This window comes from Amaranthus tricolor, chromosome 11 (genome assembly GCF_026212465.1).
Source record: "Amaranthus tricolor cultivar Red isolate AtriRed21 chromosome 11, ASM2621246v1, whole genome shotgun sequence".
Classification (NCBI taxonomy): domain Eukaryota; kingdom Viridiplantae; phylum Streptophyta; class Magnoliopsida; order Caryophyllales; family Amaranthaceae; genus Amaranthus; species Amaranthus tricolor.
Window position 1 is genome coordinate 20,994,634 of NC_080057.1, and position 17,098 is coordinate 21,011,731.

Here is a 17,098-nt window from a genome sequence, read left to right on the forward strand (position 1 = left end):
CGAGGTGACTAGTGAATGATGTGATACTGCAATGTACTATTTTGACTATTAATATTTTAAGGTACGCATAATTAAAAATATCAAAAAGTTAATATCATAAAAATATGCCTTCTAGTTCTAAAGTGGCTTACTGCTTGTAGAAGCTACCGAAGTTTTGGAGGACGACTGAACTTTTGTTATGTTGGTTGAATGGAGTTTTGAAGGACAGATTATTGGTATGTATCGACAACAATTTTGTACGTTTATACCCAGAGTTATTTTATTAGGCATCATGTTCTCGATTCACACTTTTAGGTCGATCAATGTCTATAATTCCCCATTTTTTTAGGACGAGGATAGTCTTTGATTCTTCATCTTTTTTGTAACTTCAAGTAGATATTTTAGGGTTTCAAATAGTTGAATTGTTATCTTGTATGGCCCTCATCATTGTGCAAATAGCAAATAATTCATCTTGTATAGTGATTGATGTTGGCTTAATAAACAAGTTTTAATGTCCAATTTACTTTAAATGTCTTTCTCATCCTCATACATCAACTTTTGAGTTACAAGTAATCAGTGCGCTTAGGTTGGATTATATTGTAGGGTGGGATTTGATAAATTTTTTTCTATCACAATTTTTCTATAGATCCAAATTGTCAAATATAGTTTAGTATTGTCTATTTAGGCTCGGGGATGTTTTGATGAGGACGATCACTAACATTTTTAGCATTTATCTACAATTCACATTGTCTACATATTTTGCTTACATAAAATAAGTGCAGAAGATAAATTAAAAAGTGTAAAGAACCGGGTGTTTGTAGGATCGATTGATCCCAAGTGATCCTGTAACAGTTCTGACTAAACCTTGATCGATTTTGCTGTAGTAAAGTAAATTGCACGAATCGTCAATCAACATGTTATGTTGTGCTCATGCTTGAGCCTTTATTGGCAAGTTGTCAACATGTATCAATGACTCGTTGGTCAAACGATGATTCAAAAGGAATACTACAATGCCTCTCCGAACACCCTCTGATGAGTTTTGTTCATTTCTCCCCTTAGCATAGCTAGAAGCTTGTGAGAATAACATTCCATGAAGATGGCTTATGCACTTAGCTCATATTGCACCTTGAGTCATTGACTCGCATCAAATGCACACTCAAGCTTTCACTTGAGATGTCTGATCATGGAAATCGACCTCTCGAACACTCTAACCTCCAACGCTGATTTGCAAGGACAAAATAAAGATAACTGTTGCATATATGGTGGAGCAACAGATCCATGTGCCCACATCTACAGGTTACGAACTACTCGACAAATGCCATACGGTGCAAGGTTATTCCACTCTTGTCAAGAAATGGTTATACGTTGTTCAAGATATTCCACACATGTTACCAATGGATGGTGTTGGGATCAGGCCGCCTTGCAATTTATCTTGCAACAGTAGTACAATGAACAAGTAATCGCAGTAAATTCTATAATCAAGGCGGAAACCTTCTGTGGGTAATTAATATACAAAAATTACAAGCCTTGATGCACCAGAATAATGCTAGGGTTGAATGAAAATAAAAATTGAAAATAATGAAGGGGAAAACAGGAAATATATTTCAATAACTATGAACAAAGATCTCTGTAACAAATTCCAGAGGTGCTCTCATTTCCAATGTACATATGAGCAAACATACAGCTGCTAAGAGCTCCCATGAGACCTGAATGATGAGACTGACTGAGCAGAGACTGAAGCTGTCGGGCTATTCACTTCACGATCCCCATTGATTTCTCTCGGCTTTCCACTCAGTGTCTCAATTGCATCTTGACAGATGTCGTTAAACCAGTTATCTTCAGGTAGTATACTGAACACAAGACATTCAGATTAAGGAAAAAAAATCGTGAAATCGAATCCAACGTACACAAAGAGGTGACAGAACTCCCAACAATTAGATTTGTAATCTAAAAATTACTATTAGTAGCATTAGTCATTTAAACAGTATAAATTTTTAGTCGTCACTTTCTTTTAGCATACGGGGGATGGAAGGAGAGGAGGGGGGGGGGGGGGGGGGGGGGGGTGGAGATTACCTATATGGATCTCTGCCTGTAGCTTGAAATGCTGCAAGTGCTTTAGCTATGATCTCATTGATGACTCGAACTAAGTTACGAGACAAGTAACGACCTTGAGAAGCAAAGAAGATGACAAATTTCATATCCAAGTAAATCTGCAATATTCAAAAGGGTGGACAATTGTAATTGCCATACACTCTGTACGAAAATTTAAAAGATCAAATATGCAAAAAGCATGAGAATACAAAATTACTTTATCAAGCCGAGTAAGCAAGAAATTACACTCGGTGTCCCAAGAAAATTATTAAATTCAAATTAACATTTCGGTTTGACATTAGATTGACATGAAAGTGTGATATAGAAAAGGAGGAAGCAGCAAAGTTGAGATCTCATACCTGTTGAAGGGCAAGAGGGCCTAAAGGCTTAGGACCATCCTCAATATCATCCCAGAAGCTTTGATCTTGAGACAACCATAAAATGATAGTCTCTGTAAGTTTCATTAACAGCAGCGTAGCAAATCTTTCTTTTCCGACAAACATCTCTGCCGCAATACTAGCCATGGTATTAAGTTTGAAGTAAAGTTCCTGAAAAGCAGTTACATCAGTGTATATTGCAGCTCACGTATAATCTTGGCCATCTCTTTGTAAGTGGGAAAACTCATTCAAGCATGAATCAGCCTTACAAAATCACTCACAAAAAAAAATCTTTCTGGCACATGGAAACATTCAGCAAGCACCAGCGCTCTTATTATACGCGATATCATAAAATTTCAATACCATTTTGTATGATTCAACAGGCATAACTTAATGCTGAACAACTTAAGCTGGCATAGCTGAATTACGGAACTAAATACAAGGGACATGAAATGCGAACGGATTATAATGTGATTATATAAAATATCAACACTTCTCAGCTTTTAGGAAACATAAAAAGTTGGGCATTAGCCTCAAACAAAAGGCTTTTGATTGAATCATGTTAGAAATTACAAGCATCAAGGACATAAAAAAAGATATCACATGTCATAAAAATTACAACACTGGAATAAGGTTGATATTTTGTCCAGGTTGTGCACTGATTCACAACGGTGCATGAAAGCAGGGTGTAAACCTAAGCAATGGTGCACTTTAAATGGATGAACTTGTTTGTTAGCTGGAATAAGTGATTGTGTACATAGTCGTACTAGGGAAGTTGCCATGCGGACATAGAAGCGATGCAAGATGGAAAGAGCATCTATACTGTGAAATAAAAATTAGGTCGTTCCTTTACATAACGGCCACCTTATAATGAATTTAAGCTTACCGATCCCCAAAACCTGGTTATTGTGATTTTAAATCATGGAGTAGCAACCATTCTAAACGTTTATTCTAACACATTTGTCATTATTGGGGTTATTTGGAAAAATAACTTAATTCCAATTTTAACTTATATTGACACAAATAGAAGGTTGGATGGTTAAACCATTTAATGTTAGTATTTGGTAAATTAGCTAATTGAAACAACTTGTTCTTATGAATAAGATATTTTTTTCAACGTGTTCAAATCAACTGGTCAAACTAGTTGATAAATCTTCTGGTCAAATCAGTCACTCCAATTAGTTACTAGCTATCAGCTATCAGTCGTTTGCTTAACACCCTCATTATCTTTTTCAAACATGTATTAGGTTCTAAACGGTCAATTATAAGTTATTAATTTAACCATATGTTGTAGAAAACCAGAATTACAATGATAAAATTGAACCTTTTAAAGTCAACAATTCACATTGCGATGTATGCAAAACGAGTTACAACACCGCGAGATGCTGCATTAGCGGCCGTTAACGCAATTGCGACGACATCCACAATTTTCTCTATGATCTATCCACGCGTAGAAGCATAGCGCAAAAATGCGATAATATAACGGTCATGCTTGCGATAATGGGGATTATGCAGAAGCTGTACTGCCAAATACCAGCCCAAACCATAAAAAATCACTTGGGAACGGCCTACAACATGGTTTTACTAAACCTTTACAATTAGGGTAATACCGGTTCAGTATATTTGAAAACCTTTGCGATACGGCCAATACAATATTATGTGGCCTTGTTTTTTCACTATACATAGAAGGCAAAACTCAAAAGTGGCAATTCAAGTAGAGCCACGAGTGTGGACATTGAAGAGTCTACAAGATGTGCGTACAGGAAGAGAAATAATGTCACATGAAGGGTAACACTCTGAAACCCTTCCTAGAAGGTGTGCATTGCGGTATATTTGATGCATCGATGGGTGGTAGGCCAGGAATCCGAGGGTTGTTGACCCATTGTACCCCGTTTTGTTATTTGGGTGATACAAAAATCTTTCCCCCAAAAAAAAAATGTCACTAATAAGAAGTGACAGGCTGGAAAATAATAAAAAAGCAATCAATATAGAGAAACTAAAATATATCAACACTTCAATTTAAAATAAAATGACATGAGGCAACTATATACTTATCAAACACGCATACTCCACACAGTCACAGCCTCACAGGGGGCAGGAAAACATATATTAAATTAGTAAATTACACAGGGTACTTTGGTTGTATATTATAATGGATTATAGTAAAACGACAATCACGTGCATTTCTATTTATGTGAAGTTGCAAATGATGTTTGTTAACAAGGATCAATGAAAACACGCATACTCCACACAGTCACAGCCTCACAGGGGGCAGGAAAACATATATTAAATTAGTAAATTACACAGGGTACTTTGGTGTTATATTATAATGGATTATAGTAAAACGACAATCACGTGCATTTCTATTTATGTGAAGTTGCAAATGATGTTTGTTAACAAGGATCAATGAAAACAACTTCTTTGTTTTTACAAGGGTAATGTCGTATACATCCTACCCCCAACCTCACCTAGGTGAGAGGTACTTAATAGCATTGAGGTAATGGAATGGAGAATTATATAATCACCCAAGACAACTGCAACAAAATAGAAAATTACCAAAGGAAGTACCTGGAATATTGGAGAAGGAAACCATTCAATATCTTCCGCACTAGCATCCATATTCAAGTACATATCTGCTGTAAGATTGCTTGCACCGTCTTCTGTAAAGATTAGATCCAGGGCATGATGCTGACAGAAACTACTTTTGAGTCTATCAACTGAACTCACAAGTCTCCTCTTCCATTCTCTGAGCTCAGAATGACGATTTTTTCTATCTGAAATTCTTCTACGAGAATCATCATAATCTGCCTGACTGTTTTGAGAAGTCATCATGGAAGCACGAGGGAGCAACTCATCAGCCAATAGTGATGCATTTGCCAGCAATGCAATCTGTTGGTATTCATTGTCAGCCATATTAACAATTTTATTTCCGGCGCCCTCAAAATTTACTTCTTCTAAAGAATTCGGTAATGCTTTGATGAGCATGTTAACATATGAGTTGAAAACCCGATAAACACCTTCTAATGTTTTACTTCCCAGCTGCATACTCTGAAGTGGTCCCACATCCTCAAAGAAGTCCTGCAAGAGGGAGTAATTCATAGTGGTTCAGAGTAGAGCATATTAATAAACCCTGTGAATCCTACATAGCTAACAGATCTTATCCAAATCATTCAAAAACTAATGCATATTTTTCTAAAAAAAAGATTTTGGAAACATTTTTGAAAAATGGAAAAAACCATCTTACACAAAAATGAGCCACATATAACATACTCCCAGTGTCCCATAAAATTTACTAAATTTCTAATTTTGGCTATGACCCACACTCTCAATAGTTCTCATCCATACACGTAACTTATCTTTTCATCTCATCCACACATTTCAAATATTTAGCTGCTATTCTACCTAAAGTTAAACAATAAAATTAATAAAAGCGACATTATGTACTTGTTGCAAATTCCATGGGATGGAGTAGTATCCTTTAAAAGAAGTCCTGCATGATGTAAAAATTGATAGTGGATTGAGACTAAATTATTTTAAAGAAACCACAAATCCTACATAGCGAACGAGAGAGGCAAAGAACATCATCAGGACTACAATGACCAAGAACAGACCGTGTCATATTAATACAATCAATGCCAACGCAATGCCAAAGTCTTGATCCAAACAATATGGAATAACAACATGAATCAAATCAAATCAAAGTGAAAGATCATTCTAAACAAGAATTATACTTTATTCAACCTATTTAATACTAATCTACAATTAAAAAATCAATTTCAGTGATCATCAACCTATATTCACCTCCTTTCATTCCTATGCATATACGCACCAGCTAATCCCTATTCTTAATATCATTTTTCATTCATGATATCCAAAGTAAATTTTGACTTACCTTTTCTTCTTGTAAACTCCTCAAAATTCCAAATTCTATTTTTGTAAGAGATGCATTATTTGGTCTACTTTGCACATGAACAACCAACATCAACAACTTTCTCTCAATTTTTCTACAATATTTGTGACTTCAAAACTCTTTCTTACCTCTACAGTTTGAATTCTATCTTTTGGGTCTATCTACTCATCTACCCATACAGTAGTGTTGGTCTAAAACAATCCGCTCAAATCTGCCCTTTTAATTTTAGTGATGAACCTTTTCACATAGTATTACATCACAATTCTCCAATAAAACCACTCGCACTAAATCATATGTTTACCATCTTAATTAATATAACCTTTTTTATGAAAAACTAAGTCCAGGTACTTAAAACACTCACTTGACAGGAGCTCCTTGGTATCTAACTTTAAAACATCTATGTTACGAATTAGATCCTGCATGCCAAAGCAACATACCACATACAACATAGTGTTGGGATGGTTTATCCCACATCGACAAATTAAAGATAGTGTGCACACTTTATAAACTATTGGAGACCTTCTTCCTATAGCCATATGGTTTTTGGGATAATATATATCTCCTTGGCTTATGAAGTGTGTGTACCTCGTGTCTCCCTGTTAATGTGTTGGCATTCACAATAAGTCCAGCCTAATTTAACACATAGTTTTAACCCTTTTGACACTAAATGCAACCTCCACATCTATAGCTAGCATTGACAGTGCGAAAATTCGATTTCGGTCACGATAGCAATAACACTTACGATATGACTTCCATGATTGTATCAATGTGTATATCGATTTCCATAAACTCAAAATCCTGTACAATATGACTACGATTCGATAACTTGGTTTGTACTTCAAATTACTCCTTGTTAAAACAGATTATTGCAAGCAATAAAGGCTTCAAATAAGAACCTTGATGTAGACTAGTCGTGACTTGGAAACCTTCAATTACTCCACCATTGGTTTGTACTCTTACATATATTGGAACTTCGACGAGACATACCTTTTTTTTGATATAACCCACCAAAGAACTACCCTTAATGATTTTCATACATCTTATCTGAGGACCTTACCTAGCTTTGCATGTGCTATGCCTACTATGAAAAGATATTTTCATATCACTAAGAACTCTGTCATAAGTTGTCATTGGCTCTATTTGCTACATCAACACCAAAACCACTAAATCTATAGTTCACAGAGCCTAACATAAGAGCAAACCAAATCACAACAAATTTCACACATCTTGACCAAATGGCCTTTGCCTTTAGCTCTTGGATGACTGACACAAAATTGCCCCACCAAACACACCACAAAATTTTTAAGTTATTCACAAATGCCATGCATAGTAAGCAATTCGATCACCCAAGCCAAAACATGCGTGATCCATCAAAACTAAATTAACTGCAGCAAGTAAACTTCCGTTATCAACTCAGCTTTAAACACCCAAAAGAGCTTCATGAAAATTAATTAATCTCAAACATTAATTCCTAGATTTACGTGCATCCATTGTATAAGTTAAGAATCAAAATTATTTTTGCACGGAAACCTCTTATTTTTAGGATATTGTAGTTCAAGAGAATAGAACAAAAGATTCTCCCAAAATGATGCTTAAACTTGGAAAGATATTTTCCACAAGCAATAGATATAGATTAGTTATTTTTCATAAACAAGTAAATCAAACTGAACACGTAGTCTTTGGAACATTTAAAAAATAAAATAAGATTATTTTCTACCCTACATACTTTTCAATAATATGGAAACAACTATGTTGTGCTTAAAATAATTTTGTTATTGAGATTTCATTTCACAATGTCTAGACATACAAGTAAATAACAAAAGCAAATAAACAAAAACATAAGTGAAATGCAACAAACAAATTCTAATAACATGTACCTTATTTCGATGGGACCAAAGATGTGTAGTTCTTTAATTTCAATTATAATTTTATAATAAACTTTATTAAAATGACCCAATATATCATGTAGACTTTATATTTACGTGTACTTGCAGATAAAGTTTGCTATCAAGGATCAATCACAAACAAGCTCTTTGTTACTACTAACAAGCATGGAGCAAAAATGCAGTGATGATCACGGTGATGCGATAACGGGACCGAAATCATGAGATATCCCTTGAACGGTCAAATATGATTTTTTACACCTTGACTGGGTAAAGCAGTTCGTTAAATTTGAAAACCTTTTTAACGTGACCTTATTTTTGCATAATGCTAACGAAGTTAACGTTGCATACATCCAACCCCAATTAATGAAATCTTGTTGTGGCCACATACATGAACATCCAAGCAGAACAAAAACATAACAATAATTGATATTAATGTTATATCTCACTCTAATTATCTGGATCAAACACCAATTAATAGAAACCTATTGTAAAATACGTTGTGTGATAAGGAAAACAAAGAAAATCTATATAGCAATCATGAAAGGGTTGTGGCTACTTAAAATTCATGTTTTCCTTCGCAGATGTACCCTTGGGATGGTTCAAGCACACACTGTTTCCCTTGCACATGCATTCAAAATTGTTATTAACAGACCTATATTACTCTTTGATACATATTAGTTTACAAAATAATGATGGCGACCAATAGTTAAGAAAGCTTTTGGGATGAGCCATTCAAATTTGTAAAATAGCATAAAGACTTTATTGGGGGATAATGTAATTTTTTATTTAATGAGAGAAAAAAGCAAAGGTGAATCCCAAAGGCGGTGAAGATGCCAAATAAATGTTAGGCTCGTACCTAAAGAGTCAAAGAAGAATTGGACGTATAGGTTGATGTTAAAGTACATCTTCTATAAATAGTTGATGTATTCTTCATTTGAAGATATGTTGAGTTGAATAAAAATCTTTTCTTAGTGAAAAACCTTTCGAGCAAACTGTGAGGCTCAAAACAATCAAGTCATTTGTGTGATATCTTGAGGTGTTTTAAGGCTTGTGTCGAAGTGTGACTTTCAAAGGTTCTTAAAAATTTCACTGCGGGTGTCAAAAGAAGTAGTGGTTAATTTTCTTTCAAAGCTATCCTATCCTATCATTTCATCATTTTGTGTCTGAGATCTTTTCAAGCTAGATCCTTATACCCCCCCCCCCCCCCCCTTCATATCATATAATCCAAAGTGAGGTGCGTAGAAATCCACGAAATGATGTTTAAGGATGTTGATTCATAGAACATCATTAGAAATCCATCCTGGGTACCAAGTTTTTGTTCATGCAAACGGTAAAGACAGGAGCGACTTTTTCCTTAAAATAATAACATCCGCTACTTCAAGGTGCATATAAGTTACACGCTCTTTTTTGTTTTATGCTTTTGAGTTTGTATCTTCTTCTAGGAAAAGCTAGTATTTCACTTACAAAAATGTGCTCTTGTTTATCTAAAATTTTAGGAAATTCACAAATTCACATTCTCTTTCTACATTTCTCGATCAAACATAAGTTATCACTATTAAACCTATTAGTATCAATGCCAAACACGAACAATATAACATAAGCTGTCCACAAAAAAAAAAAAAAAAAGAGTAAGCACACAATGAAATTTTGATGCATACTATCCCCAAGCTACTTTCCAGTGTAAAATAAATAGGACACCAAGGAGTGACTATGAAATTCTTAAGAGAACCCAAACGTAAGGCTCCAGCTTTTCCATAAGAGAGGTAGAGAAGAAAAGTATGAGTTTGACATGGTATACTCATCATCCATCCATTTCAACAAAATTCAAACAGAAAAAATCACTCACCTGGACCATCAAGATGAACCGATGAGCACTACTTGTAAGCTTGTACTGGTATCCTGCCATGCTAGCAACGGAAGTGCTCAAAGTCCTCCCAGACTGGCGAGTAACACTTGGTGGAAGGGTCAAAACCCAATCATCAGCAGCCACTAAAGCAGCAGTACTCTCCTCTATCCTTTTAAAGTTTGCATCCACTGCTTGTTCAACACTAGGTCTAAAGAGTTTAACTAGTGTTGGACAAAGTGAAAGACCACGACCTTCTAATAACGAACAATGGCCTAAAGCTATCTGAACACACTCAGCAGCTGCTCTGAGACCTCCTGCTGCTGCCGAAGAAGCTAGTGCATGCCTTTTCACAAGTTGAGCAAACGCTTCTATTTGCTGTGTAGCCCATGTTATCAATTCAGACGTGTAAGCTGGTTCGTTACCAAAAATAGTCAAAGAATCACTGGCTGCCTGAGCAATAGCAGAAAAAACCAGCTGAGAAAGAGCAGCAGTGTAGGCTCCTCCGTAAGAGCTACTTGATGGACGAATATTTTGCATGTTATACTGGTATCTTTGTAAATGTGCACTCAGAAGTAAAGTGTGAGCACGGGGACCATCACCAAGTTTTTTAAGAGCAGATATTGCAGCACGAAGCTCAGTACCACGAGTTGTAGGCTGGCAAGCAGCTTCGGCTAGCTGATCAGCCATTTTCTGTCTTCGTTCTTTAACTGCTGTTTCAAGGGACGAGATCACATCCGGGCTGAGTGTTTTTGTTTCCTTGGCTTCAGAAGCTACACGTTCTCCTTCATTGAGAGCTGTCAATGCTTCATCCACTCTTCTTTCTGCTAACAACACATCAAGGTGATCAGGAAATTCAACCAACCACTTCTCCAGGTCAGAAGGTTCCTTTTCCTCACTATTACTCATGCCATTCATGACAGACCCTTCAGTAATATTTACTGTTGATGATTCCATGTGAACACCTTCAGCAAGTCCATGTATAAGTGCTGCTTGAGTGGTTAGAAGGTTTCTGATGGAAAGAAGTTCGCCTTCTAGATCTGATATTTCTTTTGATGTGCTGCATTACAAACATTCAGCTGTTAAAAATACCAAGACAAACTGGAATTAAAAGTTCTAGATCTTTCTTCAGAAAAATATACAGGCCAAGAGTATCGAAGCTATGTTGGTTTAGTTCCATTATGTATAAACAGAAAGGAGATATAGTTGAGAAGAATAATCAAAAAGAAGTCTTCTAGCTCAAACACCTAACTACACACATTATGCAGTGAGAATGGTTTTTCTCCAAGAATTGACTCCAATTTAAAGAGAATATATCATGGTTTCTCAGTTATAAAGTTCTAAAAATAATCATGTCACAAGCCACAAAGTAGGCTATGACCCGTTTACTCTCACATCCATTTTTCCTGTTATGGTTTGAGAAATGATTCGATTATTCGTTGAATCCAATCCTAAATTTTTCAAGAATGTTCATAAAGACATAAACACCGACCACAAAAGCCTAAATTATTTCAATGTACTTTCTAAAAAGAAAGTCTTTAATATTAGTCTCTCATCTTCCTATGCCAGTTTTCTTATTCCTCCTTTACTCCCCATTTAGAAAATGAAAGGTGCATGCACCATCGAATAAAAACAAGGCCACATCACATCGCATCGGCCGCGTTGTAAAGGTTTTCAAAATAAACGAATCGACTTTTCTAGTGTTGTAAAGGTGTAAAAAAACCGCGTTTTGGGCCACATCAAGGGATATCTTATGGTTTCAACCGATATTTAGGCGATATAATAAACGCATTACTCTCGTTACCGCATCAGCGTTCCGTTATCCCGATCGCGACCGTTACTGCATTTTTACACTATGGTGTGCACCAAACTGCTACCACAGCACAGAAACCAAAACTCATGTGTGATGAAGGAAGGTCATATTAATCTAGATGTTGTACATTTGCAGTTCAATAAAAATTGTAAAAAGGAATTGAGCACAAATGTACCTACTAGAAGACAAAACAGGAGATACAGAAGTAGAAACATTTTTATTCGTTGTCGGCACTACTGAAAAGTCCAGTGTCAATTCAATAGTAATTCAGACAAATAAATTGAATACAATGGGGAACTTCTGGGTTGAAAAAGTAGCAAAGATAACAGCCAGTGACACAGAGCAATGCATCATAAAGTAACAGCCAGCCATAAGATCCCTTACCGTATAAAGGCTGTGTAGTTCGCATAAACACTTCTTCGCATTTCCTCAGCAGATGCCTTCTTTAGATCCAGTAAATATGAGCATAAATGCTTAATTTCCTGTGTCAAAAACACATAATGTGTAAGCGTCCTCAAATCTCATGATCATATAGGTTCAGCCTTCTCATTCGTCTAACCTTAAAATAAACTCATCTCATCTTCCTTTGTAATAGCTTTCAATTGATGAAGCACATGCTTCCCTACTTCAACATCAAAGGAGAAGAGATGAATGTGTTTTGAGTGTAATTATGCTTTGTTGATAAAGAATCACCATGACAAAGTATAAGTAGGGAAGCATGTGTTTTGATGTAGAAGAGCTAACTCTAGATTTAAGATTGGCGTGGACTCACTACAATAAGAAACTAAAGTCTTCTAAGGTCACAAGTGTGCCGGCAGCACACTAAGCATAGAAATTTTCTCACTTGTATTCTCATCTAAGAATATTAGATAAGACAAGGGTAAACCAAAGGTTTGTGTTCATACAATTTTCAACTAGTCTTGCATACTAGGCTAGTGTACACATTAATAGAATAACAAGAAAACACAAAGACATAAAGCAACTTTAAACATACATGTGAAACTTCTTTGGAGGGAAGTTATGTAGCTCCTGCTTTACTAGTCCAACATGAGGGAGTTGAACTTGCAGATTCCGTGAACTCCTTGACCAACTCTTTAAGGAGGGAGCTAATAATTCGAAATTATTGCACATAAGTAACTACAATCTTGGTGGGAAAAGAATTCGGAACTTTGTAACTCCTTACACGTCCATGGGTGGTTTTCTTTTATGAGATAACTTCTTTGCTTTGTGCAACCACATTCACATGTGATTTCCTCTTGCGTGGCTTCCTTTTCTTTGTCATGTAGGTTAAAGCATTACATTACATAATGTTATAGCAAGTGTCAAATCACCCAATGTCGGAGGTAATTTTCATCACATTGTTTCTCATTGAATGGCATACACCATGATGAGAATGATGGGAATACAAGATGAAAAGAGTTGCATGAAGTTGGTGATTCAAGAAAGCAAAGAGGGTGTTGCAACACAACCGCCTTGAACAAGGCGTTGAATGCCTTCTACAAGGCAGCATGGAGCAGCAAACATGATGCAGTGTGCTCGAACGAGCACTTGAAGTGTTAGAACGAACACATGCTAATGCGTTTTTTTATTTTGGTCGCAAGGCTTAGGACAATTCATGTCTTTTGCAAGAGTTCTTTTACTAATATTGTGGGCTATATAAAGGGCCTAAGCCCTAAATTAGTATCAGAATACAATGAGTGGCGGCTAATACATAAAGAGAAATAGGGTTTGAGAGCCTGGAGTGTGTCACGTGTATTAGTGAGAAATCTCCATTAGAAAAGTGAGAAAGTTAATTTTTTGTGAGTGGTAAATCATCATGTTGAATCCTTAATGAAATATAATCTATTCGGAGTGGGAGATGTCCAAGACATCATTTATATTGTTGTGTGTGCTTTGTTCATTCAAAGTTTTGATCTTTATGCTTGTGCATGTATACTCTGTTTTCCATCTTTTTCTACACCTCTTCTAACCATCTGAGGGTCCAAAATTCTTTCCTTTCAACTGCTTTCAGAGCTTGGTTGTTGCCTGAGGTATTTTGAGAAAGAGAATGCTTGGAGTTTGGTTGGAAAAACTAATGATTGAAGTGGATATGTGTTTGGAGGGATTGTTGAAGTCATTGGAGTTTGTTGAAACCTTTGGATAAAGAAAAACAGTAGGTATACGAAAGATAAAGACTTTGTTGATGGAGTACTCAAGGGAGACTGAAAGCTAGTTAATAATGGTGGAAGAACAAAGGCTAGTGATAGAGTATTTGATATTGAGGGTTGAAAACTAGAGAAAGCTTCTAAGTGTAGTAGCAATGTTGATGAATTACCATCTATGGAGGGGTGATTGATTGTTGATGAGAATCCATCTATGAAAAATGGTAAAATGATTGATGAATAAATTCATCAACAAAAGGCATTGTCAAGAGGGAAAAAAGTAGGATATAGGGATAGAGTGTGCTATCATTGCCACAAGAGAAGTCATACCCAACACATGCGCAACAAATTAAACCAAGACCTTCAAAACTTGAAATTTTAGAGGTTCCATTTGAGAAGGTGAAAAAGGCAACTTTGAAGAAAGGAGTTGCAAAGAAAGGTGAGCTCCCAAACAACGAAGATGAGGGCCAAGTGATAATGGCCAAAGGTGATGATGATGAGGTTCATATGCTAATGGCCAAGTATGATGATGATGGTGATTGGGTGTATGATTATGTGCACTCATATCATACTTGTAGAGGCATGAGCTTGTTTACAAGAGTGATGACTAGTGAGCATGAAAGGGTGACCTTGCTTAGTGGTGAGGAAGTTGTGGTTGCCACCATTAAGGGGTGCATTTGAAGATGTACAATGGTATTGTGAGAATACTTAGGGGTGCGAGATACATACCTAAGATGATGAGGAATCAAATATCACTGAGGAGATTAAAGATGAAGGGGTACACCATTAAGACTCAAAGTCATGGAGTCTTGAAGGCGGCAAATGAGTGTTTAGTGCCCTTGAACAAAGTGATGGGCAACAATAGCCATGTGTTGCTAAGGATTGGAGAGTCGTGGTAGGCTCAAGTCACCAAGAAAAGTGGCATTTGTGGACTACTATGGTTGGTGGGGGAGTGGGGCACAAAGAGATGTGAAGATGAGTTTGGTATTGAGTAGGAGCTAAGAGCCAAATCATAAGTTGATGTTGTGTGTGAGATATCGTTGCTCATTCCATGACATACATCGTTGATGAAGATGATGAGACAAGAGGGAAGGAGTGGCATAAAGTCGGTGCTTTAAGGAAGCAAAGAAGGGGTTTCAACGGGAGCACCTTGAACAAGGCATTGAGTACATTGGACAAGAAAGCATACATAAGTAATAATTTAAAGAGTCTGATGCACTATGCTTAAACTTCAGACTCCCCATATTCTGTTTTGGCTGTAATGCTTGGGGCACGTAATGTATTTTGCTAGGGTTCTTTTACTAATATTGTGGGCTATATAAAGGGCCTTAATTAATATTAGAATATAATGAGTGGTGACTAATACATAGAGAGAAATAGGGTTGGGAGCCTAGTCTCTCATGTATCAGTGAGAAATCTCCCATTAAAAGAGTAAGCTATGAGCTCTACTAAGAGAGTTTACTGTTTATGAGTGGTATTTTATACTAATGAATTGTTGATTCCTTATTAAAATATAGTTTATTTTGAGTGAAAGGCGTCTAAACGGCATTTATATTGTTGTGTGTGCTTTGTTCATTCAAACTTTTGATCTTTTTACGTGTATGGATACTTTGTTTTTCAACTTCGACATTTCTTCTCACCATTTGAGCGTCCAAGATCCATCCTTTCACATAACTTATTAAGTTAGTAAATAAAATGCAAGTTACTAACTAAGCTAACAAAAACATACAAGCTAAGCACTACATTATAACAATTATTGTAGGTTAGAAGATTAAGTTGACGCAAGTGTGAAGTTGGATGAAGTTGAAACTTGTTGAAACACTTCTTCTAATGTTGCCCTTGAAAACTTGTAAGGGAGTGGGGGGACTTGCCATCAATTGAGAAGTGCCAAAAACCCCAACCACAACAACAATACAAAGATCTTAATCCCAACAAAACGGAGTAGAATTCAACATAACTATTCCCTAAAATTTACTTCCCCTCCACCCCATCCGTCTCCAACAACAAAAATCAAAAATACTATAATAATACATAGTTCACTTACACCTAAAGGAAGCCTTTTCCTCCAAAAATTATTCAATCTAAGTGCATCTCAAGAAGTTCATCATGACTATCCCTACCACACAACAATGCAAAGCCTTAATCTCAACACATGGGAACGGCTAGATAAACCAAAAATTACCTCTACCGATATTCTTGTTTCTTAGAGTTTCACTAAACTGTACTCTCTCAATTCATAAATTAATAATCACTAAATCAAGACCTAAAAATCAAATACTTCATTGAACATTCCAAATTAAACTATAAAAAATTAGAAATACAAAATTACAAAAGATTTCATTTCCCACAAAAGTCGCCAAAAGATCCAATTCCATTGTACAAACACAAAACATTAAGAATCCAATTATAAAAACAAATGAAAATACATTAAAAGAGAAATGGAGAGGGAAAAACAACCTTCTCATTAAGAGAACATTTGGACTGAACATAGGACTGAGGATCAAATTTATCATTACGAAAAGCATTTAAACTATCTTCAAGTTTCGGTAAATTCTCCTTTGCCGGAGTTCCAGAGTGACCTCTTGACCTCGGCACTTTTACGGCCGCCATTAAAATCTTTGAAGCTTCCGTTCCTTCAATTCCGATCCCCGAAACTAAAAACAAAGGTTATCAGTGAGAGAAAATGGATGTTGGTCGGATTCCAGAAGGAAGGAGTTCGATCGGAGAAGATAGAGATGAAGAAGTTGAGTTGAGAAAATGAAAAACAGAAGAGCAAAGAGAAATGATGCGACGACGTTTTGTAGTATTATACTACATACACCCTCCTATTATTCACCGCCCCAAGTGTCCGATTTATTTTTTAGATATTATAGATCTCTTATTCTTTATTTATATTTTATTATTAATCTATAAGTTAAAACTTATAAAGTGGGATCTTGTTTGATTCGTCTCAATGTAAGAATTATTCATATGAAATTTTCACAATTTCTAATTATACACAATTATAGATATTAAAAATTGAATAAGTGCATTCAATAGAGTGTATTAAGCAAATGGG

General features: G+C 36.0%; 1 protein-coding gene across 1 annotated transcript; it reads right to left on the bottom strand.

Annotated features, from left to right (window-relative positions):
* Positions 1-584: 584 nt before the first annotated feature.
* On the bottom strand, positions 585-16,870 carry LOC130826739 (exocyst complex component EXO84B-like). Its single transcript, XM_057692304.1, has 7 exons — positions 16,498-16,870; positions 12,284-12,381; positions 10,090-11,146; positions 5,016-5,525; positions 2,430-2,618; positions 2,053-2,189; positions 585-1,829 (listed from the first exon to the last, which is right to left on the bottom strand). Exons 1-7 carry the CDS (start codon positions 16,648-16,650, stop codon positions 1,667-1,669), a joined length of 2,307 nt encoding a protein of 768 aa, XP_057548287.1. The 5' UTR covers positions 16,651-16,870; the 3' UTR covers positions 585-1,666.
* Between the last annotated feature and the right edge of the window lie 228 nt (positions 16,871-17,098).